The 19916-nt window shown below is 33.5% G+C and overlaps 1 protein-coding gene across 2 annotated transcripts in view; it reads left to right on the top strand.

Annotated features, from left to right (window-relative positions):
- The first annotated feature begins 5478 nt into the window (after nucleotides 1–5478).
- LOC134527742 (ATP-binding cassette sub-family D member 3) overlaps nucleotides 5479–19916 on the top strand; it is a 141639-nt gene continuing 127201 nt past the window's right edge. Inside the window, exon 1 of one of the 2 annotated variants that reach the window (XM_063360669.1) lies at nucleotides 5479–5848. In XM_063360669.1, the coding sequence (XP_063216739.1) occupies nucleotides 5724–5848 (125 nt within the window). In that variant the 5' untranslated portion in view covers nucleotides 5479–5723. The remainder of the gene's footprint in view (nucleotides 5849–19916) is intronic. The other variant, XM_063360668.1, reaches the window with a different exon arrangement.

Below are 19916 nucleotides of genomic sequence, written 5' to 3'. Positions count from 1 at the left end.
ATCAGAAAAAGTAGAATTATAAAACTTACCAAGTAATGTGATAAAGAATGGAAAAATAATATTAATAATCAACATTGATGTTTGTTTTTAAAACACTTATAAGTAAGAATGCAGCTGTAAAAAAAGTATTAAGATTTCTTCAAAATTTGTAGGTGCAAGCATGTGGGTGCAAGGTTTAAAAATTTTGTTCATTGACTCAGTGTGACCCTTTGGAAATCAGAGTGACACAAATAAATTGTTCTTACAATCCACCAGCTATTTTCCTGGACTTAACAGTTTCCCTTACATACTGTTTTAGATTTGGCATTCACTGCAACCTTTTAACATCGTACTTCATTTCATTATATTTAGATTGTATTTTGCATATATTGAGATAACACATTTCCTCCCATTTCATAACCTTTTCACTTTTGAAAATCAAGACATAATAAAGGAACTTCAGTATAGTTTCAATAACACAGATGCAGTTTGCTTGTTTCAACGATGACTAGGTATGTTGTTACCTAGGATTTCTTTTTTCCAAGCAGTCACAATATCTTCATGAAAAACAAACATACTACTTTCATAATAAAAATAAGACAGACACACAAGTACTCACAGATTGGTACTTGTAGAAAGTAAAAACACACACTTTGTACAACACATTTAGGTACTCAACAGATGAAGCTCGCTTAAGCTAGCAAAACCATTGCGACCGCGCTTCCGCACAAAAATGTCAACCAAACTGTGTGCATGTTTAGTTTCTACAAGTACCGATCTGTATATGTATGTCTGTCTTATTTTTAATACGTAATTAGTTTCCTAGTGGCCTTTGTCACACATTTATACATACTACTTGGTTAATATATAATTTATGATCTACAGAAAATCTTAGAAATATCTTAATGGTCTTTAACCGAAAATACAAAGGAAACTGTAAAAATTTTACAAAATGGAAGGGGAAAGGTGGAAATACACCTAGGAAGTGCAGTTATTTTGCAGTACTAACTGGTAATAAATAACCATATCTGGAGCAAAAAAATATTCTGATGCACCTAACACTATTTTCCCCCTCTACAATTAATGCAGGGCAAAATTGTTACTAACTTATTTGTTCATGTCAGAGTGGTATTTAAAGCTGAAAGGAAAAGTTACTTAAAGTGTTTTAAAATAATTTCTGACCCTTACATCAACTCATCACTAGTACACAGTCACCACACATAGGTACAAAATATTGTCTGTAAAACAAATTTATAACAAATTAACAAACAATGCTAAATCATTTGCGACTTTTGTTTGAATAATGAGAAAGGTTGAAATTATGACCATGCCCATAATACTATACTAAGTTATGCACTTTAGCATTACCACAAAATCAGGAACACCACCACCGAATTTCAGAAAAATAGACCAGTTCTATAGCATGTAACGGTAACTGCTCTTTTGAACAATAAATTTTAACTGAACTGAAAAAGTTTTCCCCGCTGAACATTGCTACAAAAACACAGCGTATTGCATTACTCTCACAAGTCAATGTTCAGTATGTAATGTCCAGTAACTCTAATTTGCAATGTAGGGATTTTAATATAACTAATGGAATTACGTAACTTAATAGCAAGTAAGTACAAATAAATATTTTAAAATCCATATATGTAAACTTCTTGAAAAATTGTGTAGATATCATCCTTCATGGCATGCTATTACACAGTCTGTCAAATGTATCATTTGTGGAATGAATATGTGTTGTGTATTCTTCTAAATAATTTTTTTATGCATTCAATGAGAGTGAGCTGTAATCATTCACGAGACATAATGTGTGTGATTAAACACGTGCTTGAACAGTCTTAGGAGCAGGAAATGAGGGCTAATTCAGTTAGGTTTTGGTTTGCTATTTTGTTTATTTGCATCAAATCCAGATTATTCCTGTATAGTGAAATATACACAATGGTATTGGACAAGCCACGTTTTACAATTAAACATACATAAAATAATACATGTTATCAATTAAAATAATATTTTACATAATCTTAAGATACTTACATAAGTATATTATAATATAAATAAAATGATGACATGTTTACATGGTGTGAAACATTTTGAGCAGAGTACAAAGATCAGCAGAACATAACTTATCAAAATTTTATAAACTATTGCCATGTGCCCTAACTTGCTATTAGCATAAAAAAACTTATGAGTTTAGGTACTTATTTAAAAACATGTTATGAAATGAAAATTTTATTACAAATCATATTATATATTTACAGAAAATAAATTATGTTAAGACTATTTAGGGAGATGTACTACATAATTACAAAGATAAATGCACGAGTACTCGTGGGTTGGTACTCATAGATACTCGCACAAAAAAACATTTTTTAGTCCTACCACTGGGAGATGTACTCTTATATTTCTAGAACTCTCAATTATTTTCAATAACACAAATGCAGTACCTACCATCTTGCTTGGTTAAAATATAACTGAACAGCATTGTTACTAAGCTTTTTATTCTTCAAGCTGTTACAATATCTTTATGAAAAACATGCTCACTTACTTTGTTAATATATAATTTATGATCTATAGAAAATACTTAACAACTTAATAGTCTTCAAGCCAAAATACAAACGAAACTGTAATAAAACTTTGATAATGGAAGGGGAGGTGGAAATACATGTTAGGTCCCAGTACCAACTGTCTATAAAAAAAACTGTATCTGGTATAACAAAATAACTATTTTTATGTGTCCAACATTATTTTCCCCCTTCAATTATTATTGTTATTAATGCTGGGAAATTAGTCACTTTCTTATTTGTTCCTGATGGCACAATGGTATTTAAGAATGAAAGGAAAAGTTCCTTAAGTGATAGCAAATTATTTCCAACCCAAAATTGCATCAACCAATCACCAGTCTGCTGTCCCTGAACATTGGTACAAAAATTTTGTTTGTTTAATAAAATTTATGTAAAAAAATGTTTGATCATTTGTTGAGAACACCATCACCAATCTTCAGAACAATATTGACGAGTTCCATAGCATGTAAGTGATTTTAGAACAATAATTTGAAATGAACTAAACCAATTTTCCCTGCCGAACTTAAGTACAAAAACACAGTCTGTTTTAAAAATTATTATAAAAATATTATGCTCAATCGTTTGTGTGCAGTTTAAAATAAAGAGAAAGCAGATTAACTATTTACAGGAAGAATAAACCCTTCAATACCCATGAACCCTACTCAGGTTTATGAATTTTTAAAACATTTTATTATTCAACTACATCACTACCTACTTCCTAAAGGTTTAAAAATTCGGATCGTTTAATATCTATTATCATTGATAACAGATTTTTAATTTCATAAAAAAAACTTCTTTTGAACTGATATTTTAGTGCATCAGTTCATAATTTGCAAATATACAACTAAAACAGCCTTAAATGTATATTTGCACATGACATATTTTCTGTGCGAAAACATCAATTAATTCTAACAAACATCCACAACAAAAAAAAACCTATACCAGTGCATTACTATTAAATTGGTGAGTATTCTCATTTAATAATGAACAAAGGGTCATCCCAACATCTTTCTACGTATCTAAGCACCACAGACCTGATCCAGGAGATTGCAGATGATAGACAATCCCTCTATTGAGTTCTTTATACATAGTAACTTTTCTACGAAAAAACATAATAAACCTATACGTATAGCTTACTTGCCACTATTTTGACAGCCCTGAAGGTATTATGCAACTGTGGAAACAGTCGACTTATCACTAAATAACTGTTAGTACTTTGGTTGCAAATAATAGGGTTATTTGAGCTACTATGTTATTTTGAATAAAAAGTAAAGTTTAGCTAGTGTACTGATTACCAATTTTTAAAGTGTTCATTTTTATGATAATCATGAGACAACATTTTCATGTACATTTTTCAAGTTGTTTGATAAATATACCAAACAAAATATTGCGAAGGAAAAACTGAACTAATAGATAAAATAACTCGTTTACAGAAACTATAGACAAATAAACTCACTAGAATTTAATTTTCATAACCCTACATGGTAAATATGTATAGATATATAAACATATTACATGTACACAAATCAGCAAGAAATAATTACAAAATACTTATGTAGCAATGCAGCTTCAATGAAATGTTTCTCGCCTACGAAATTACTAGTTTTTAATATAAAGTCCTTCCTCGGAATTGCTGCCTGCCACAACAATCGGCGTTGTTCATGTTTGGGTGCACTGAACACGACACTTGTCAAATGAACGGTCGCAATTTGTTTTACAACCTAGAGCAAAAACGCGATTTGGCATTGTACAGCACGATGAATTATTTGAACTTGGTTAAAAAAATTAGAAGGTTCACATTACTTTAAAAACTGCCTCCAATAACCTCTCCACCATCCCGCCCCAAACAGAAAAATCAACATTACTCAAAACTTGCACACTTCAATGTTCAGTTTGGTGCGCATACATAACTTTTTTAATATAAATAATAAACATCAAAAATATAAAACAACTACCCTTCTTGACAAACGAGTATTTCTGATTTATATGAAACAATTCCTATTGTCAACACGCTAAAACCGGACCACTGTCTTGTGGCGCCAGCGGCCGTTTCATGAACTAAATCAGTCAATAAGGGGGTCAAGTTGAATGCATGGCAAGATAGACAAGTGTCCAGACCTGTAGTTCTAAGGCCGTGCTTTGGGGCATTAACCATATATATCATCATATCTAATAAATATTTGGAAGAGTTGTAACATGGTTTAACATGTTTTTTGTCTTGGGCCAAAGTTACCCTCAAAGGGCCAATGTTACCCCAACTGACGGTACATGAAAAAATAACACATTACACTTTATTAAATATAAAAGTATGTTCCTCAAAACACACAATCACTGCACGGGGCAGGGGAGGATCAGGGGTTGGCGCAGCATAACGGACTTTATGAGCAGGGGAGGCACTTGGGTCGACGTCAAATTAAAGCAAGGTCACAAATTAATAATAGGGAAAAGGTCCCGGTGAAGAAGAGTTAGGCGGGCCATGTGAGGTTGGGAATTAGAGCCTTTTGGCATGCATTAATTTTGTTGCTCAGTTCTGGGTTGCAATACCAGTGATGCATGCGCCCCTTTATGTGGACGTTTCATCAACTCCAAGTCACATTTCTTTATTTACTTTTCAGTGTTATTCCATATAAGCATAATATGTGTACTGAAGGCAATATGCAAAGCAAATATTCAAAAACATGATTTCAACACACAAAAGAGAACTGCACTTTCTGTACCTACACAATTATGGTTACGAAACCGTAAAATTACAATATCATACATATTTATTTACTACATAAATATATAGAATATATTTTGTACAAGTTTACAAAACATGATTTGAGTAACAAATATTTCTTATTATTTCTATTGGAATATCAACCGATCAAATTTACTGTGGAAATTGTTAGCACTAGTACTGTTGATAGCTAGCACTCTATTCACTTATTTTACTATGGATAGTTAAAGTGTGGCCAACGTTGGATCACGAAAGTTTAAGTTTATTAATTTTATTGGTAAAACTGGCGATGGCCAGAGCTTGGACAATGACAGGTGACTTTTTGTTTATTTTGTGGTGACGATTTTGTTTATTAGCAGACAAAATTTCAAGGCTGGCAGGAGAGGTGTTATGTACTGCTGCCGCATTCTTTTGTAGTTCCTGGTTTTTATTAGCGACGGGACTTAGGTGACGGCAACATGGCACCCGCCCTTAGTAAATACGTAACAAAAAAGTCCGTCGCGGGTGCTGTGTCATTTTCAGTATTATTGTGGCTGCTTCGCTTACGGAAAAGTCGAAACAGGGCAGCGAAAAAGTTCATCAAGTAAGTTAAAAAGTTTTTTTACTGAATAATTTTTTTTTTGTACGTTTGTACACAAGCTTTTTCATAACTTTAGGCTACATACATTGCTGGCAAGTTGTGAGCAGACCTAATATAAATATATCGTTTAAGAAACTTTGATGGATTTATGTAGTCGAGTAAGGTGGCGAAACAATATGTTGTATTTAAATTCGGGATGTCCTAGGTTCGAACCCCTGTTCAGTAAACCTGATTTATTTTTCCACTGTTCTCAAAGTCACTCCATTATCCCTCATAATAGACCATGCCCCATGACATATTCCGAATCAAAACTTTACTACTAAATGTGATAATTCTTTCAAATCATGTAGCAAGTTCATCCTTAATCCTGGTGGCATGATCCTGTATAGTTGATCCTGTGGTACATAATGCTTGCTGTTTTAATTTAGTATGTTAAAATATAGCCAAACAAAATATTACATTACAAACTTATGTCAGCTTTTATGAGATATTTTCTTTGTATTGTACGTACAATCATTATTCATGAATCACAAACTTTTGTAATGTCTAGGATCTTTCGATAGAATAAATTAAAACACCAAGCATCATGTACCACAGGATGAACTATACCAGATACTGCCATTAAGATATGGGACTTTTACAGTTTCTTACGTCAGTTACAAACATATATCAGCTGTGCTACCTCCTTGCTTTGAAACATCATGAAAATAGAATGTTGTATAAATTGTGAAGTACTAATTGTTTTTGCAAATGGGAGCTACTTTTTTTAACGACCATCAATTTGTATTTCTTTATAGTTAACTAAGATAACCAAAAACTGCGTTGAACATTTAAATTACTCTAAAGGTAAATATTTGTTATATTTGTAAAATATTTGCTTTAACTTCTAGTTAGTATATTTATACTGGTTATTGTATTTCAATTACTGTCAATATGACATTCATAGGACAAAGTGTTCCACACTGTCACACCAGCAACAACCCTTGACACTGTCATAACAAGAAAAAAGACTTTAAATGTAAAAATTAAAATTTTTAATTTAGAAAATAGGTTTTGATGTAAAATGAACTATTTAGAGTAATCAAAAGTATTTTTCTGTAACAATTTGAATAAACATCACAAATATGGTGTTCTTTGGAGACTGCATTTGATGTGTCCAGAAAATGTCACACCTGTGACAGAACTTCTTGAATTTTCTTACAAACTACAAAAGATTACAAATTCTAATTTTTTCCATAAAATGTTTAGATTTTAAATAACACAATTCTGCATTTTAATGATATATGTAATTAAATTTCAAAATGATTCACTCAAAGTAAAATGAATTTTCAAATATAAACATGCTACTGTTAAATGATTCTGCTGTAGCAATTGAAATAATAGAAATAGTGCAAAACACCATTTTACACAGTGATAAGAAGAATGTAAGGCTATAAAAAAAAAAGCTTTTTCAAAATTTTTGATTGCCTCTGTTTGAGTGCACCCCTGTTCTTAATATTTACTATAGTGGAAGGGCAGCAAAATATGTTTAACTACCTAAATATTATTTCTTTGCATTAAATATAAAATAAAAACTGTGGAGGTGGATGTAAATGATTTCAATGGTCCTAAACATACTTATTTTAAGACATAGCCGACAATTATCAATAGTTAAGATTGTTAGTGTCTTATTAAATGTTTGAAATTCTGATTTTGATGTTGAAATGTTAGCAATATTGGTACATATATTTATGGTAAGAAAAATCATAACTTATACACTCATGTATCTTTAAGAGACTTCTCCCTCTCCACCTTATCTTCAACAGCTTTGAATAAGGCCTGTTAGCTTACGTTTCCACCTATGTGTGAAGTGACGTGTTCCGAAAACTTCTGAAGACGCACATTTAATGTGCTTAGAAGGATAAAATGTTTTTTATCACATGCATCATTTTTACACTTGTTAAACCATTGTACAGTGAAAGCAAAGGTGGCTGTTAAATCAAATTACCAAGATTCACATAGTTAATTATGAAAAAAAGTCAAATTGAGTAAATTTTTTATGGCTTTACAGTTTTGTTTTCAAGAGTTAGTGATGTCTTGTGACTTGCTTCTTTTATAAACCCCTGTAGTTTTATTGTGTTTCTTGTGAAGTTATAAACCCAGTGTAATACTAGCGTACATATTCAACAGTTTATCAAATAACCTCACAATACAAATGCAAAACCTGGAAATGACTTGGGAAGTTCCATGAGTAACGGAATGACAGTTTTGAATTATCTTTACATTGTAAACACTGATTTGAACCACTAGAAAATTAAAGTGAGGATATTTACTTACTAGTTTTTCAACGGAAGTGGAAAACTTAATTTTTAAACATTTTACAATTTATTAGTTAATAGCAGAACTGTGGCTGTATACAAAACAGTTGCTGGTAACGGAATGACATCATTTTGGACATACATTTTGTTCTCCCATACAATACAATAATAATTCAGCTCACTAACTGGATACAAACTCATACAAAAATTAAATAATAGAAAGAAAAGAAAGAGTGAAAAAAAATTAAATATTCAATAAATGTTTCACACCCTTATTGACAGTATCCAAAAAATAAACAAAACAATAACGGAATGACACTATTTGGTAACGGAATGACAACTTCATTCTGCTGTGATGACAGGGCAAGCAAAATGGTATTTATTCCTCCGATCGATATTAGGTGACAGAAGTTTTATAACAATTTGGTCTGCTTCTACCCAAAATTTATTTTCTTTAGCTGAAAATGTAAAGATGTACCCGAATTCGTCACTTTTTCTTAGAAATGAGATTTCATATGTTTCCGTATCAGTATCAATAACCTGGCCCACAAAAAAACCAGTGCTTCTTTTTCCAGCATAGTATACCGAAGCAAAATCTCCTTGAAATAGCTCTCGATGTTTTTCATGTTTCTGTGCAATATTTTGATTTGTTAAAGATTGCTTTTTGAAATGATGAATCAATTTCTGGGATGATAATGAATAGTGCTGATGTGCAATTATGTATGGAGCAATGGGTACCTATCACAGCATGTATATTTTTGGTCTGTCCTACTGGAATTATTTCAGGCCACATATGATCCAATTCATCCTTATGCTCATATATTTGAAGGCTAGAAACATAAAAAATATTTATTCCATGGCATCGTTCACGTGCAATGCTTGCAAAGTACTTTGCATTCTTGACTGCATGTTGACCAGCTTTGCAGGCTGTCCATACTGCACGTTTAATGGTTCCATCAATCACATCTACAACTGCTTTGCCATGTGCCGTGGGAGGTGGCAAAGAAGTGCCAAGAGACTGCTACGCCATAGCGTTCTTTAAAAAATGTCAAATTGCAAAATAGGAAACGCTGCTTAAATTGACTGGCAGCTCCATCACTCATGAATGTTATAGTTTCTACACATGGGTTAGCAGAAATAATGTACTTCATTATTTCATCTAAGAAATCATGCACAGAATACTTACAGTCATAAAGGTCATCACTAACAACAACAATGGAGTATCCGCTATTTTCTGAGTTCCAAACATTTATGCTGTAAAGATTTTGATTTGTGCCTTTGACCAATGAGCACTCTGAACTTCATTCTGCTGCTGAACAGTGTAGTTTTCTGCAATGTCCACTTGCACTAAAATGTCCCTTTCACTTGCAGAATTCTTTTTTTCAAAATATTTTGACTGCTGTCGTTTAATGAACGTAACATACAGTCTTCATTCTCCTGACTACACACTATAGTGTTAATTAAATCATATGTAATACCATATTGTGGAAGTTTCTCACTTATTGCTCGTAAAAGCAACTTCACATTCTCGTGATAATGGCACAGACAAACATTGTGTGGTGTTTCTAGTATGGTACACAAAAACTGGGGTCGCAAAGCACAAAATTTGGCCAGTTGCACTGGCATGTTTGGAAACTCTCCTTCATATAAGGCATAAGCTTTTTTTAAAGTCATGATCATGAACCTCTTCTGAATTTTACTTTTTTTCACCAGTTTTAGCTTTAACAATCACATAATCTTTCATCCTGGAGATTGCCATGAAATGTCATCTCGAACATAAAATGCAATACCTAAAAGATTCTTCTGTACCCGGTTGTAAACACTCAATTTTATTTCTCCCGTAAGATGTGTTAATGAAAAGTCCATGAGCAACTGCAAGCTCAGAGACAACTTTTTTGCACTTACTTGGACTATTAGGTAAATGAGTAGACACACGTTTAACAGCTTTCTGTAATTTTGCCCGTGATTTATAAGGACTGGTAGCACTACTGTTGTGGGGATCATTAATAGTTTCTTCAACTACGTTTCCCAGCTTACATTTAATTCAGATTAATTCTCTCTTTTTTTGTCAGCACCTTCACCTGAGCAGAAGTAAAACTTCTGCACTTTTGTTTTTTTCTTTCCTTATCTTTTTTCTTCATTTCATCACCCAAGCCTTTCTCCTTCAACCGTTGCCGGTACCGCTTCATCTTCTCAGTTGCTGTGAGAGGCATGGCACCCTCTGCAACAAGGAAATAAAAGTTTATTAGGTTACTTGAAAATAAACATTGAGGTTATGTGGCATTTACCAGTAAATAAAAAGAATTTCCTGCTTTCAGAATAAGTAAATGAGCGCTATATTACCTTATTTATTGAAATGAATGAAAATACTTAAGTACTTGCTTTCTCTGAATTCTTCATTTCATTTCATTTCATTTCATTTATTAGCGTCCTATATTTGACAGTACATATGTCCAGGTTTTGTCAGTAACATTATAAATAAAATACAACATCATAATACACTAACAAAACAATATAAAAAAAATACATTATAACACAATAATATATGTTACAATAAAAAATGATAATAAAAAACAATGCAGCAATTTATGTAGATGCACTGAGGAATTCATTAACAGAGTATGGAGCTATTCGTAGTAGGTAATCTTTGAGATGTCGTTTAAATATGGTATGTGATTGGGATGCTGTATTTAACAGGGATATCGGTAGAACATTTATTAGTTTAAGGCCCATGTAAAAAGGGTTCAATTCGTATTTTTTTGTTGAATGAAAAGGAATGTGATTCTTATAAATGGATCTGGTAAAGTGATTATCTATCTAGGTTCTGAGTGCCAAGTACATACCTAGCTAATTTTCTGTAAAGTTTTCTTGTTACAACTGTTTTCCCGCTTTTTCTTTGATCATGAGGTACATTTACATCTCAAACAATTAACTATATAACAAACAACAAAATAAAATTGTAACAAAGTAGTAGGCCTATGGTCATTCCGTTACCATATTAAAAATGTGCTTTTGAAATGAATTTCTAAGTATTTCCTATAGGTATATTTCATTACACACTAAACTTTATTTACTTGCCTGTTTTTAACTTTGCATAAAATTTCTGTTGGTTTTCATGGGAAAAAATATGTTTTTCCTGGTAAAGGCATGACAGAATGCACTCATTTGAACATTAGTATTTTAGAAACATTAGGTATTTATTAAAATATTTGTTTTCACCTATTGGCTTGTGTTGAATTAAGATAATTGTAATGTTTCTCATAAATATTTAATCTTTGTATGAACCTTTAATGAATTATTATTAATATTTGAAAAAACTGCATGTTTCAAACCTAAAAATATATTTTTTTTCTGTGTACTATATGCATTTTTTTTTTTTTTTAAATTTCAGCACTCTCCTCAAAATAAAAGTGGTGTTGAATTTAAAAGTACAGAGTTTTAGCCTTCAGAATTGGTTATAAGTTTGTTTATATCTATACATTTAATTTTTTTCCCACCATGTCCACATTCTCATTGAACTTCCCACTTCCAATGAGTTAGGTTTTGTATCATCAGTAGGCAAGGTTTTGTATCATCAGTAGGCAAATGACTGAGAACAGACCAACTCTTGTTTTTGCACATGCTTTCATCAGTGCCTTACTATGGACAACAGAACTGTCAAATTCTTCTGATCCAAACATGCTCTTCTACATGTACAAATCATATATAAATTGCACATAGCATGCACACAAAAAAAAAATCTTATATCTGAATTTAAACCTAAATTGGGTGATTACATAATATTAGGATAACTTTTGGAAATAATTTTCCTTAACTATGTTTTATATGCTATTGGATTTCCTCATTAGTGTTTCTAATGGGTGATACATTTTTTACGTTTACCTACTTAAAACGGCCAGTCACTTAATGTGGTGTGGTATTTTATGAGAAATTTAGGTATTTAGGGATTGATAGATACAGTTAGGGACTGATGAAAAATATTTCTTATGTAATAAAATAAAGATGTATTTCCATGTTGTTTCACTTTTATTTCACTTAATGTGGTGTGGTATTTTATGAGAAATTTAGGTATTTAGGGATTGATAGATACGGTTAGGGACTGATGAAAAATATTTCTTATGTAATAAAATAAAGATGTATGTCCATGTTGTTTCACTTTTATTTGTAGCACAAATTTAAACAATCTCACATTACCTATGTATTAACAAAAAAAAATATTGTGTAATAGAGCTGCTTTCTTAGTATAGGTACTCAGTCATTTATGGGCATAATTGTCTGAAGTAAGTTAATCAAACCCTTACACAGCCTTATGTTTTTACTAGAGATGGGTTGATTCCATATTTTCTAGATTCCGATTCCGATTCCAAAAATTGCTTTGATTCCAGGTTCGGTTCCGATTCTGATTCCACCAAAAAAATTGCCATGTACCTAATCATTAAAGAACTTAAAAAAGGAAAAATACAATATAGCATGATTCCAAACAAACTTCTATTTCAAGACAAAGTTTTTAATGCAATTCTAATGAGAACTCAGCTGCTTGTATTATGCTAATTAATTCATAAGCAATACAAGGTTATAATTTCATCAATTTATAGAAATGAGAATTCAGGTGTATTTACAAAATAAACTGAAATATTAAAACAGTATATAAATCAAAAATAGAATCTTATGGTACATTATGAATTTCTTTTCAAAACAAAACCAATCAGTTAAACACATGAACATATTAATGGAGTTAATAAAACATTATTCTAAATTTTTGTTCAGAAATATGAGCATTTTTACATGCTCTGGATCAAGCCTTTTACGCTTCACATCACAAATGTTTCCAGCAGTACTGAAAAGTCTTTCGCTGCTAACTGTCGATGGTGGGAGGCACAAATACTTTCTAGCAAGAACTTGAAGTAAAGAAAAATTTGGCCTAGACTTCCAGTAGCTTGCAACACAGGAATTGGTGACTACTTGTTCTGAAAAGTAGGTATCACATTCATTCTTTGCAGACTCTATCTCACTGGTAGCCTGACCAAACAGACTACTATATTGAGACCATAGGCCTGTTCGTCTTTCTTTCTTCTCATCTGTCGGAGCGTTCTCCACCTAAAATCATTACCATTTACAGTGGGGTCATTCCATGGTTGCGTGTGTGGCATTTTGACAGTGGATTTAATAATATAAAAATTATATAATGAATACGTCATAATAAATATCACTTTTTTTCTTATAATATATTAACCTACAACTAGATAAGTATGTCATAAATTTTTCAATTGGTTAAGGAGAATAACACTTGCAAAAAAAAAATTGTTAATCTTTGTTGCGTGCGTGACAAAAGCATACACCCCTCTTTGATGGAAATGAAATCAATGTTAAAATTCTGTTTTATTAAAAGATAAAAATGATCAATACTTGCTGGTAGCACAAATAAAATGTGCACCTTTAAGATGATCTAGTCAATGTTCCTCAAAACCAATATTTTCACATGCAAACTTAACTTTGCAAATGTTGCGTGTGTGACTGTTGCGTGTGTGACACTTTGAGACATGTATTTAAGCTGGTATAATAATCAGCTGCAAATTGACAAAGATATGTTCGGTTGCAAAATAAAATAAATATTTACCAAGATAGCAATAAAAGTAATATTATATTACACATAGAAAAAAAATATACTGATTACATAAATGAAAATTGAACCCTATCATTTTTCTTTGCATCCTTAAAATGTTTAGACTGTTTTCTTTTTATATATGATGTAGCTTGATTGCTATCATCTGCATCTGTATTTTCTTCACACAGTCAGATACTGTTCCAGTTTCTGAAACAATTTGGGGATGTCCTTCCACATTTTTCCACTGTTTCCATTTCATTTCATTAGTCAAAGTTTCTTCATCATATTGACTTATAATATCTCTGACAGAATTGCATGCCAACGTACATTTCTCACATATATCTAACATGCAATCAAATCTTTCAACATCACAGACAAGAATTGCTAGTAAATCATTTGTACTATGTGGGAAAACATTTACTTCCTTTGCCAAACTTTCCACCAAAAAATGCATGTTCGCGTGGTAATGACATACACATGTGTTATGACTCATAGTAGAAACGGGATATACAAATTGCGGTCGAAGCTCAATCGGGATATTCCTTCACAAACTCTTCATAGGCCTCCGCAATGGTCATCGTCATATTACGTTTCTGTACAACATCTTTCTTGCCAGACTGAACATTCTTAACAGTGCATTTGTCCTTTCTTCCTGGTTCAGTTCTGCTTATATCATCACGGAGATAATACTGCGTCACTTTAGCTTTGGTTTCTTCATTTAGTCTCTGGCCATGTTCTTTTTTCATTTTATTTAGCAGGTTCAATCTTTTCCCATATTCTGGTAATTCATCAACTAACAATTTTGCTACTACTGCTTTACGCTTTCCTGGGCTATGTGGTAAAATTTGCATCAATTAACAAACTGCTTTCCCTAGGGATCTGTTACTTCTATACAAACTCTTTTCAGGCAACACATTACTATTACTCTTAACAGTTTGTGACTTTTTATTTTCTCTGTGCTTCCTCTGCCTTATTCTGTCTTGCTTTCGCTTGAACTTTAACTCCTTATCAGTTTGAATACGTTTTTGTTGGTCCCTTCGTAATTTAAATCTTTCACGTTCTTTTCTTAAGTATGCTTCATACTTCGCTGGGTCTTGTTTAAGCCTTTCTCTAAAAGCCTGTGACCTATTCGTAGATGTCATAGTTCTTCTGCAACAATACCAGTTATAGATTTAACATTAACCTCAAATAAATTTTAACCAATAACAGCATGTAACACACAAAGGCATTTGCAAAAATGGTCATTTAAATTTAATGTTGGTGTTCAAATAGAAACTGTGTTACATGCAATCCTCTTGGTTACAAGTTTTTTTTTTAGGTTAGTTCATAGTGGAAATCAAACCAGAATGCATCTCTTTTGTGTTGTTGGAGTTGCAAGCTTATAAAGCTTGTATTTGACGGTGTCACACACGCAACACTACTTCCAGTTAAAAATATAAAAGTTGCCAGAAAACTTTGTTATAGTAAAATGTAGGCCATGTGGCACACCTCACTTCTAGAAAGTTTCACATTGATATGTCAATTAGTTGTTTGTAAAAACTAATTTAACCATGTTTTGTGTTGCGTGTGTGACACAAAATCATTACATATTTTCATTTTATGCTGTGCAATATATGCTCACCTGATTTGGTCCAAAATGGTATTAAAAATACTTCCACATCTGTACAGTATGGTCTACATAAAACAATGGACATAACTCAAACAGGAAGATAATCAGGGTAGTCAATATGGAGATGTACTTTTCCCTTTTTGGCAACAGTACTGTTAGCACTAAAGTCTAACATTGGAAAATAAAGTTTTAACTGTGCAAATAATTTTTTAATTTTGCATATATAGTAAAAGGATTATTAAGTAATACAAAAATGCACTGTACAATTAATTTTAAATATTTTAATTTTTTTTATACTTGGGTCATCTTTCATGGAATGACCCAGTGTAAAAACCATGTATGGAAAAAGTCATCACATTAAAAATTATAGGAAGTGTGTGTTTACTTACTTTTGACACAAAAACCATGTTTGCTTCATCTTCAAGATTTGTTTTAGCTTCTTGTAACACATATTTGTTTTTGAATGGTGCACCTTTAAAACGTGGGTCAAGTAGTGTGCCCAAGTGATAGATTCTGTTTTGTTTCAATTCCTTTGAATCTGTGTTTAAATGAGGCCAGGAGGTCATTCTTTAGCCCTTGAAGGTATGAACCCAATTGAGCAGGTTTAATTAACTCATGCTCAGTGATGGTCATAAGAGGGATTACCTAAAAAAAATATTAATAATTAGACTTATACATAGATACAAACAAACACTGTATATTTTAAATGGAAGAGAAAAACCAATTCATTTATTATATTTGTTTAGAAGAAGTAATGTGAAAGTAGCTATATTTTGCAGATTGAAATATAATTATGTTAAGTTAAATTAAAAAAACAAAAATTAGCCTTACCTCTGACACACTTGCACTGTCTGAACTGACTTCCAGTGTGGCTGAATCGAAAATCTGCAGCACAGCAATTGTGTTTTCCAGATGTTTCCAATCAGAAGCAGATAATTCACAAGGTTGATTCAGTTCTGCCGCTGCTAAAAGAATAGCTAACTTCTGCTCATTAAGTCTTTTAAACATGTGGAGCGATGAATTCCACCTCGTTGGTTCATCTTGAACAAGTCGATGCTCTGGTACGACAACTGTTCATGCTTTTGAAGAGTTCTTGAAAAATCCAACAATTATTCTGTATGTTGCTGTTAGATTTGTAACAGTCTTGTTGGAGAAAAAGCCATCCTTTAAAACAAGCTGAAGGGTGTGTGCAAAGCATGATACATGCTGAAATTCAGACATTTCCAGCCCTGCACTGATGTTACGAGCATTGTCTCTGACAATCGCAGTCACTTTTTCTTTTAAGCCCCACTCCTGCAAAGTTTGTGTGATGAAACTACACAGATGTTCCTTTGTGTGGCTTATTTCATTGAATGGAATAACTTCAATGCACAAGCCTTTGGCATTGAAATCGTTATCCATATAGTGCACAGAAACACTCATGTAATCAACATTTGCTGTTGAAGTCCACATGTCTGTGGTAACACCAATGAACTCAACATCTTTCAGTTGCCCTATCACTCTCTCCTTCACAGTATTATACATTTCGGGTATAATCTTGTTTGCAAAAGCCTTTCTACTTGGAATGTTATATCTGGGTTCCAACTTGGAAACTAACCGACAGAATTCTTTATTCTCTACAACACTGAAAGGCTGACTGTCAATGCACATCATTTCACCTATCAGTCTTGTGATCTCTGCTGCTCTGGCATCTCCAGGCTTGAATTTGCTCTTTGCATCAAACAATACTGGAAGAGTATTTTGCACAAAGCTTGCAGATTTCTTACTTATTTTTGGTTGTGGTGGACCAGAAAGAACAGTGGAAATGGATGATGCAGAACAGGTGGTACTTATAGATGGTTCAGCAGCTGTTGAACATTCTGGTTCACACTTAGAAACGGCTTCGGTTCCACCCACACATTCACTGGAGTCCCCCAAAGCAAGATACTTATGTTGAGTCCGAAAATGTTTTAATAGGTTGGTTGTGGTCTTTGTTGGCCCACGAGATATTTTCGTGTTACAATATTTGCATACTGCAAATTTGTCATCAAACTGGTAGATTGTAAAATGTTTCCACACTTCAGACATGATTTTTTATTTCTAATACACTGTTTCATGTGTGTGTCTGCAAAAACGAGTTATATACATCACAGAAATACGTGTACTATACTATAGTAGAAATAAACTGACCTGATCTCTTTAAAAATAGTAATTGAAACCACGTGTGTTAATAGAAACAAAAGTGAGGTTACAAGATAAAGTATTCGATAATATGGAGGCTTTCGTGTTTCATCTCGTGCAGTAAGTGCTCAGCCACGTCAAAATGTACCATCTATGTGCGAAGCAAACAAAAAAAAGTTAATTAATCAGACATACTAGTTAAATATATTATTAAATTAAATAAAAATAAAATTTTAAAACTTCAAACAAAAGAAATTATGATAGATAGTATTGCTTTTGTTGTGTTGCACGCTGTGTTAGCTGTTTACAATGTTAAAGTATGGGGGACTCGGCTAGATGAGTTGATGTATTCTTAATTTGTTTCTTTTCCTTTCTTTACATATTGTGTAATTCAACACGAAATAAGTTAAAACACGGTTATGATTCTAGAGTTTGGAAAACAAATATTTCATTTGATTCTAACGACTTTTATAATGTAATTGTATAAGCTGAAACTGCAACCAATATAAACGTGATATAAGATAACTATTATGTAATTTACCAAATTTTGAAATCAAAGTGCAAGGTGAGTTACGTAAATGTTGTGACAATATTCTGGCCGAAAAATACGGTAATTTTAGCAGGAATTGCTGGTTTCATTCAGGAAAAAACTTTTTTTTTTAATTATTAAGAGTGCTTAGTACCATACTAAATACGATACGATTCCTTGAAACTTGGCGGAAGAATTGACGGTTCTGATTCCTGGCAGAATCGGTGGAATGGAAGCACTGAAGAATCAACACGCCCATCCCTAGTTTTTACAGCTAAGCTTAGCCTTACAATTCTATTAATAATTATCTTTACGAGTTAGATTATAATATTTTAAAGAGACTCCATATATCCATAGAATAATCAAACTAAAATCAACATTCTTAACATAGGTATAGTGTACAGGGAATTATTAGGTATTTCGGCACATTTTTTTAATTTTTATTACAATTTGAAATTATTCTTGGAAATTTTATTTTCCATATAAATTGGTTACCTAATGGTGAGTTAGACTTTGTTAGGCTGGTGTACTCTACTTAGTTAAACTTTACTGCAGTGGCCCAAGGCACCTTTTCTCAGGGGCCAATCTGATCTTTTGCTAGTATAAAGACGACGTTAGCAGCCCGGATGACATTTCTCCTGCTTGCAGTCACGCCCGGGGCCTGTAACATTAATTCCCTGCGTGACTAAATTTGCATACAACAGCTCTGGACGAGTTGTTAACACTTCTCAGAGCCCAGCTTAGAGCAGCTCTTCCCGTCACGCATACGTCTTAGGTTCACTCTTAGAAAGTCACGTTAGGGCGTGTTTTCCCATACCGAGTGGTGTCGTTTAGTCCCCCCCCCTCTTACTCCGCCCCCTAGCGAGTGTCATCGAAAGTTCATGAACCCAGCAGGGCGAGTGACCTGAGTCAAGGCCGTTCAGCCTCCAGAGTTGCGGTGTGATTTGGAGACACCCACGCTATCTAACGAGCTCCTTTAGAACTAATCACCTCGTGGCTGACAGAGAAAGGCCCCCAGCGCTCCCTGTGTGCTTGAAATGGGTACTTCCATTCCCCCTCTCAGTTAGGCCGCCAGAGAGCAGCACTGGCTACAGCATAAGGACACAGGTTTCACCATCTTGAACTGGCTAGAGTCGATAGGCGGTTGTTTTCGGATTTGCTCTCTAGATAGCGCAGTGATTGCGCGAACTTCGAGTTAACCACTCGGGTTGTGTTTTGTTCTCGCCCCGCCCCTTCGGGCATCTTCGGATACCTTCGGTATACCCCCCCAACCTTTGTTCCAGGGGCTGAACTCTGTTTTTAACTAAGACTCTTTCCGCGCGCCCCGGCACTTCTGCGCGCCCCGGCACTTCTGCGCGCGACCTCTTTCTGGCTGGTATACGGTAATCATCCACGCGGGTTCTGGCAGAGATCGTCGCATTATGTAATCATTGTGCTACAAGGAATGAGATCCGTAGATTAGATAGTATAATATAGCCAGCCAGTAGTAAAAATTAGTTATTTTTTTAGTACTTCTTCTCTTATGTAAATTAAATTAAATTATGAAATTATTCTTTATCTACTGCGTCGGGATTTGGCTAGCCAAGATGCTGCACCGTCCGGAGTGACGGCATCATCCACCTTGCTTTGGTGAGTGTTTTTTCTACTTTGCTAAATTTCCTTCCCTTCCCCCCCCCCCCCCACAACCTTTTTATGCCTTTTAGGCCAATGTTTTTCGGGACTGTCTGCAAACAGGTCTTATTCGCAAGAATGGATTTCTGTTGCAGGCAGGATCCAAGAATCCAAGAACCCAAGAAATGGTTTGGATATATGCTCCTAGAGCCAGCCCCGGAGCTCTGGTTGTTTTTCTCGGGAGTCTTCCCAGCGCGGTT

The sequence above is a fragment of the Bacillus rossius genome, chromosome 1 (genome assembly GCF_032445375.1).
Source record: "Bacillus rossius redtenbacheri isolate Brsri chromosome 1, Brsri_v3, whole genome shotgun sequence".
NCBI classification, from domain to species: Eukaryota; Metazoa; Arthropoda; class Insecta; order Phasmatodea; family Bacillidae; genus Bacillus; species Bacillus rossius.
The sequence above is the reverse complement of the archived record's forward strand: the minus strand, read 5'-3'. Positions and strand labels throughout refer to the sequence as shown.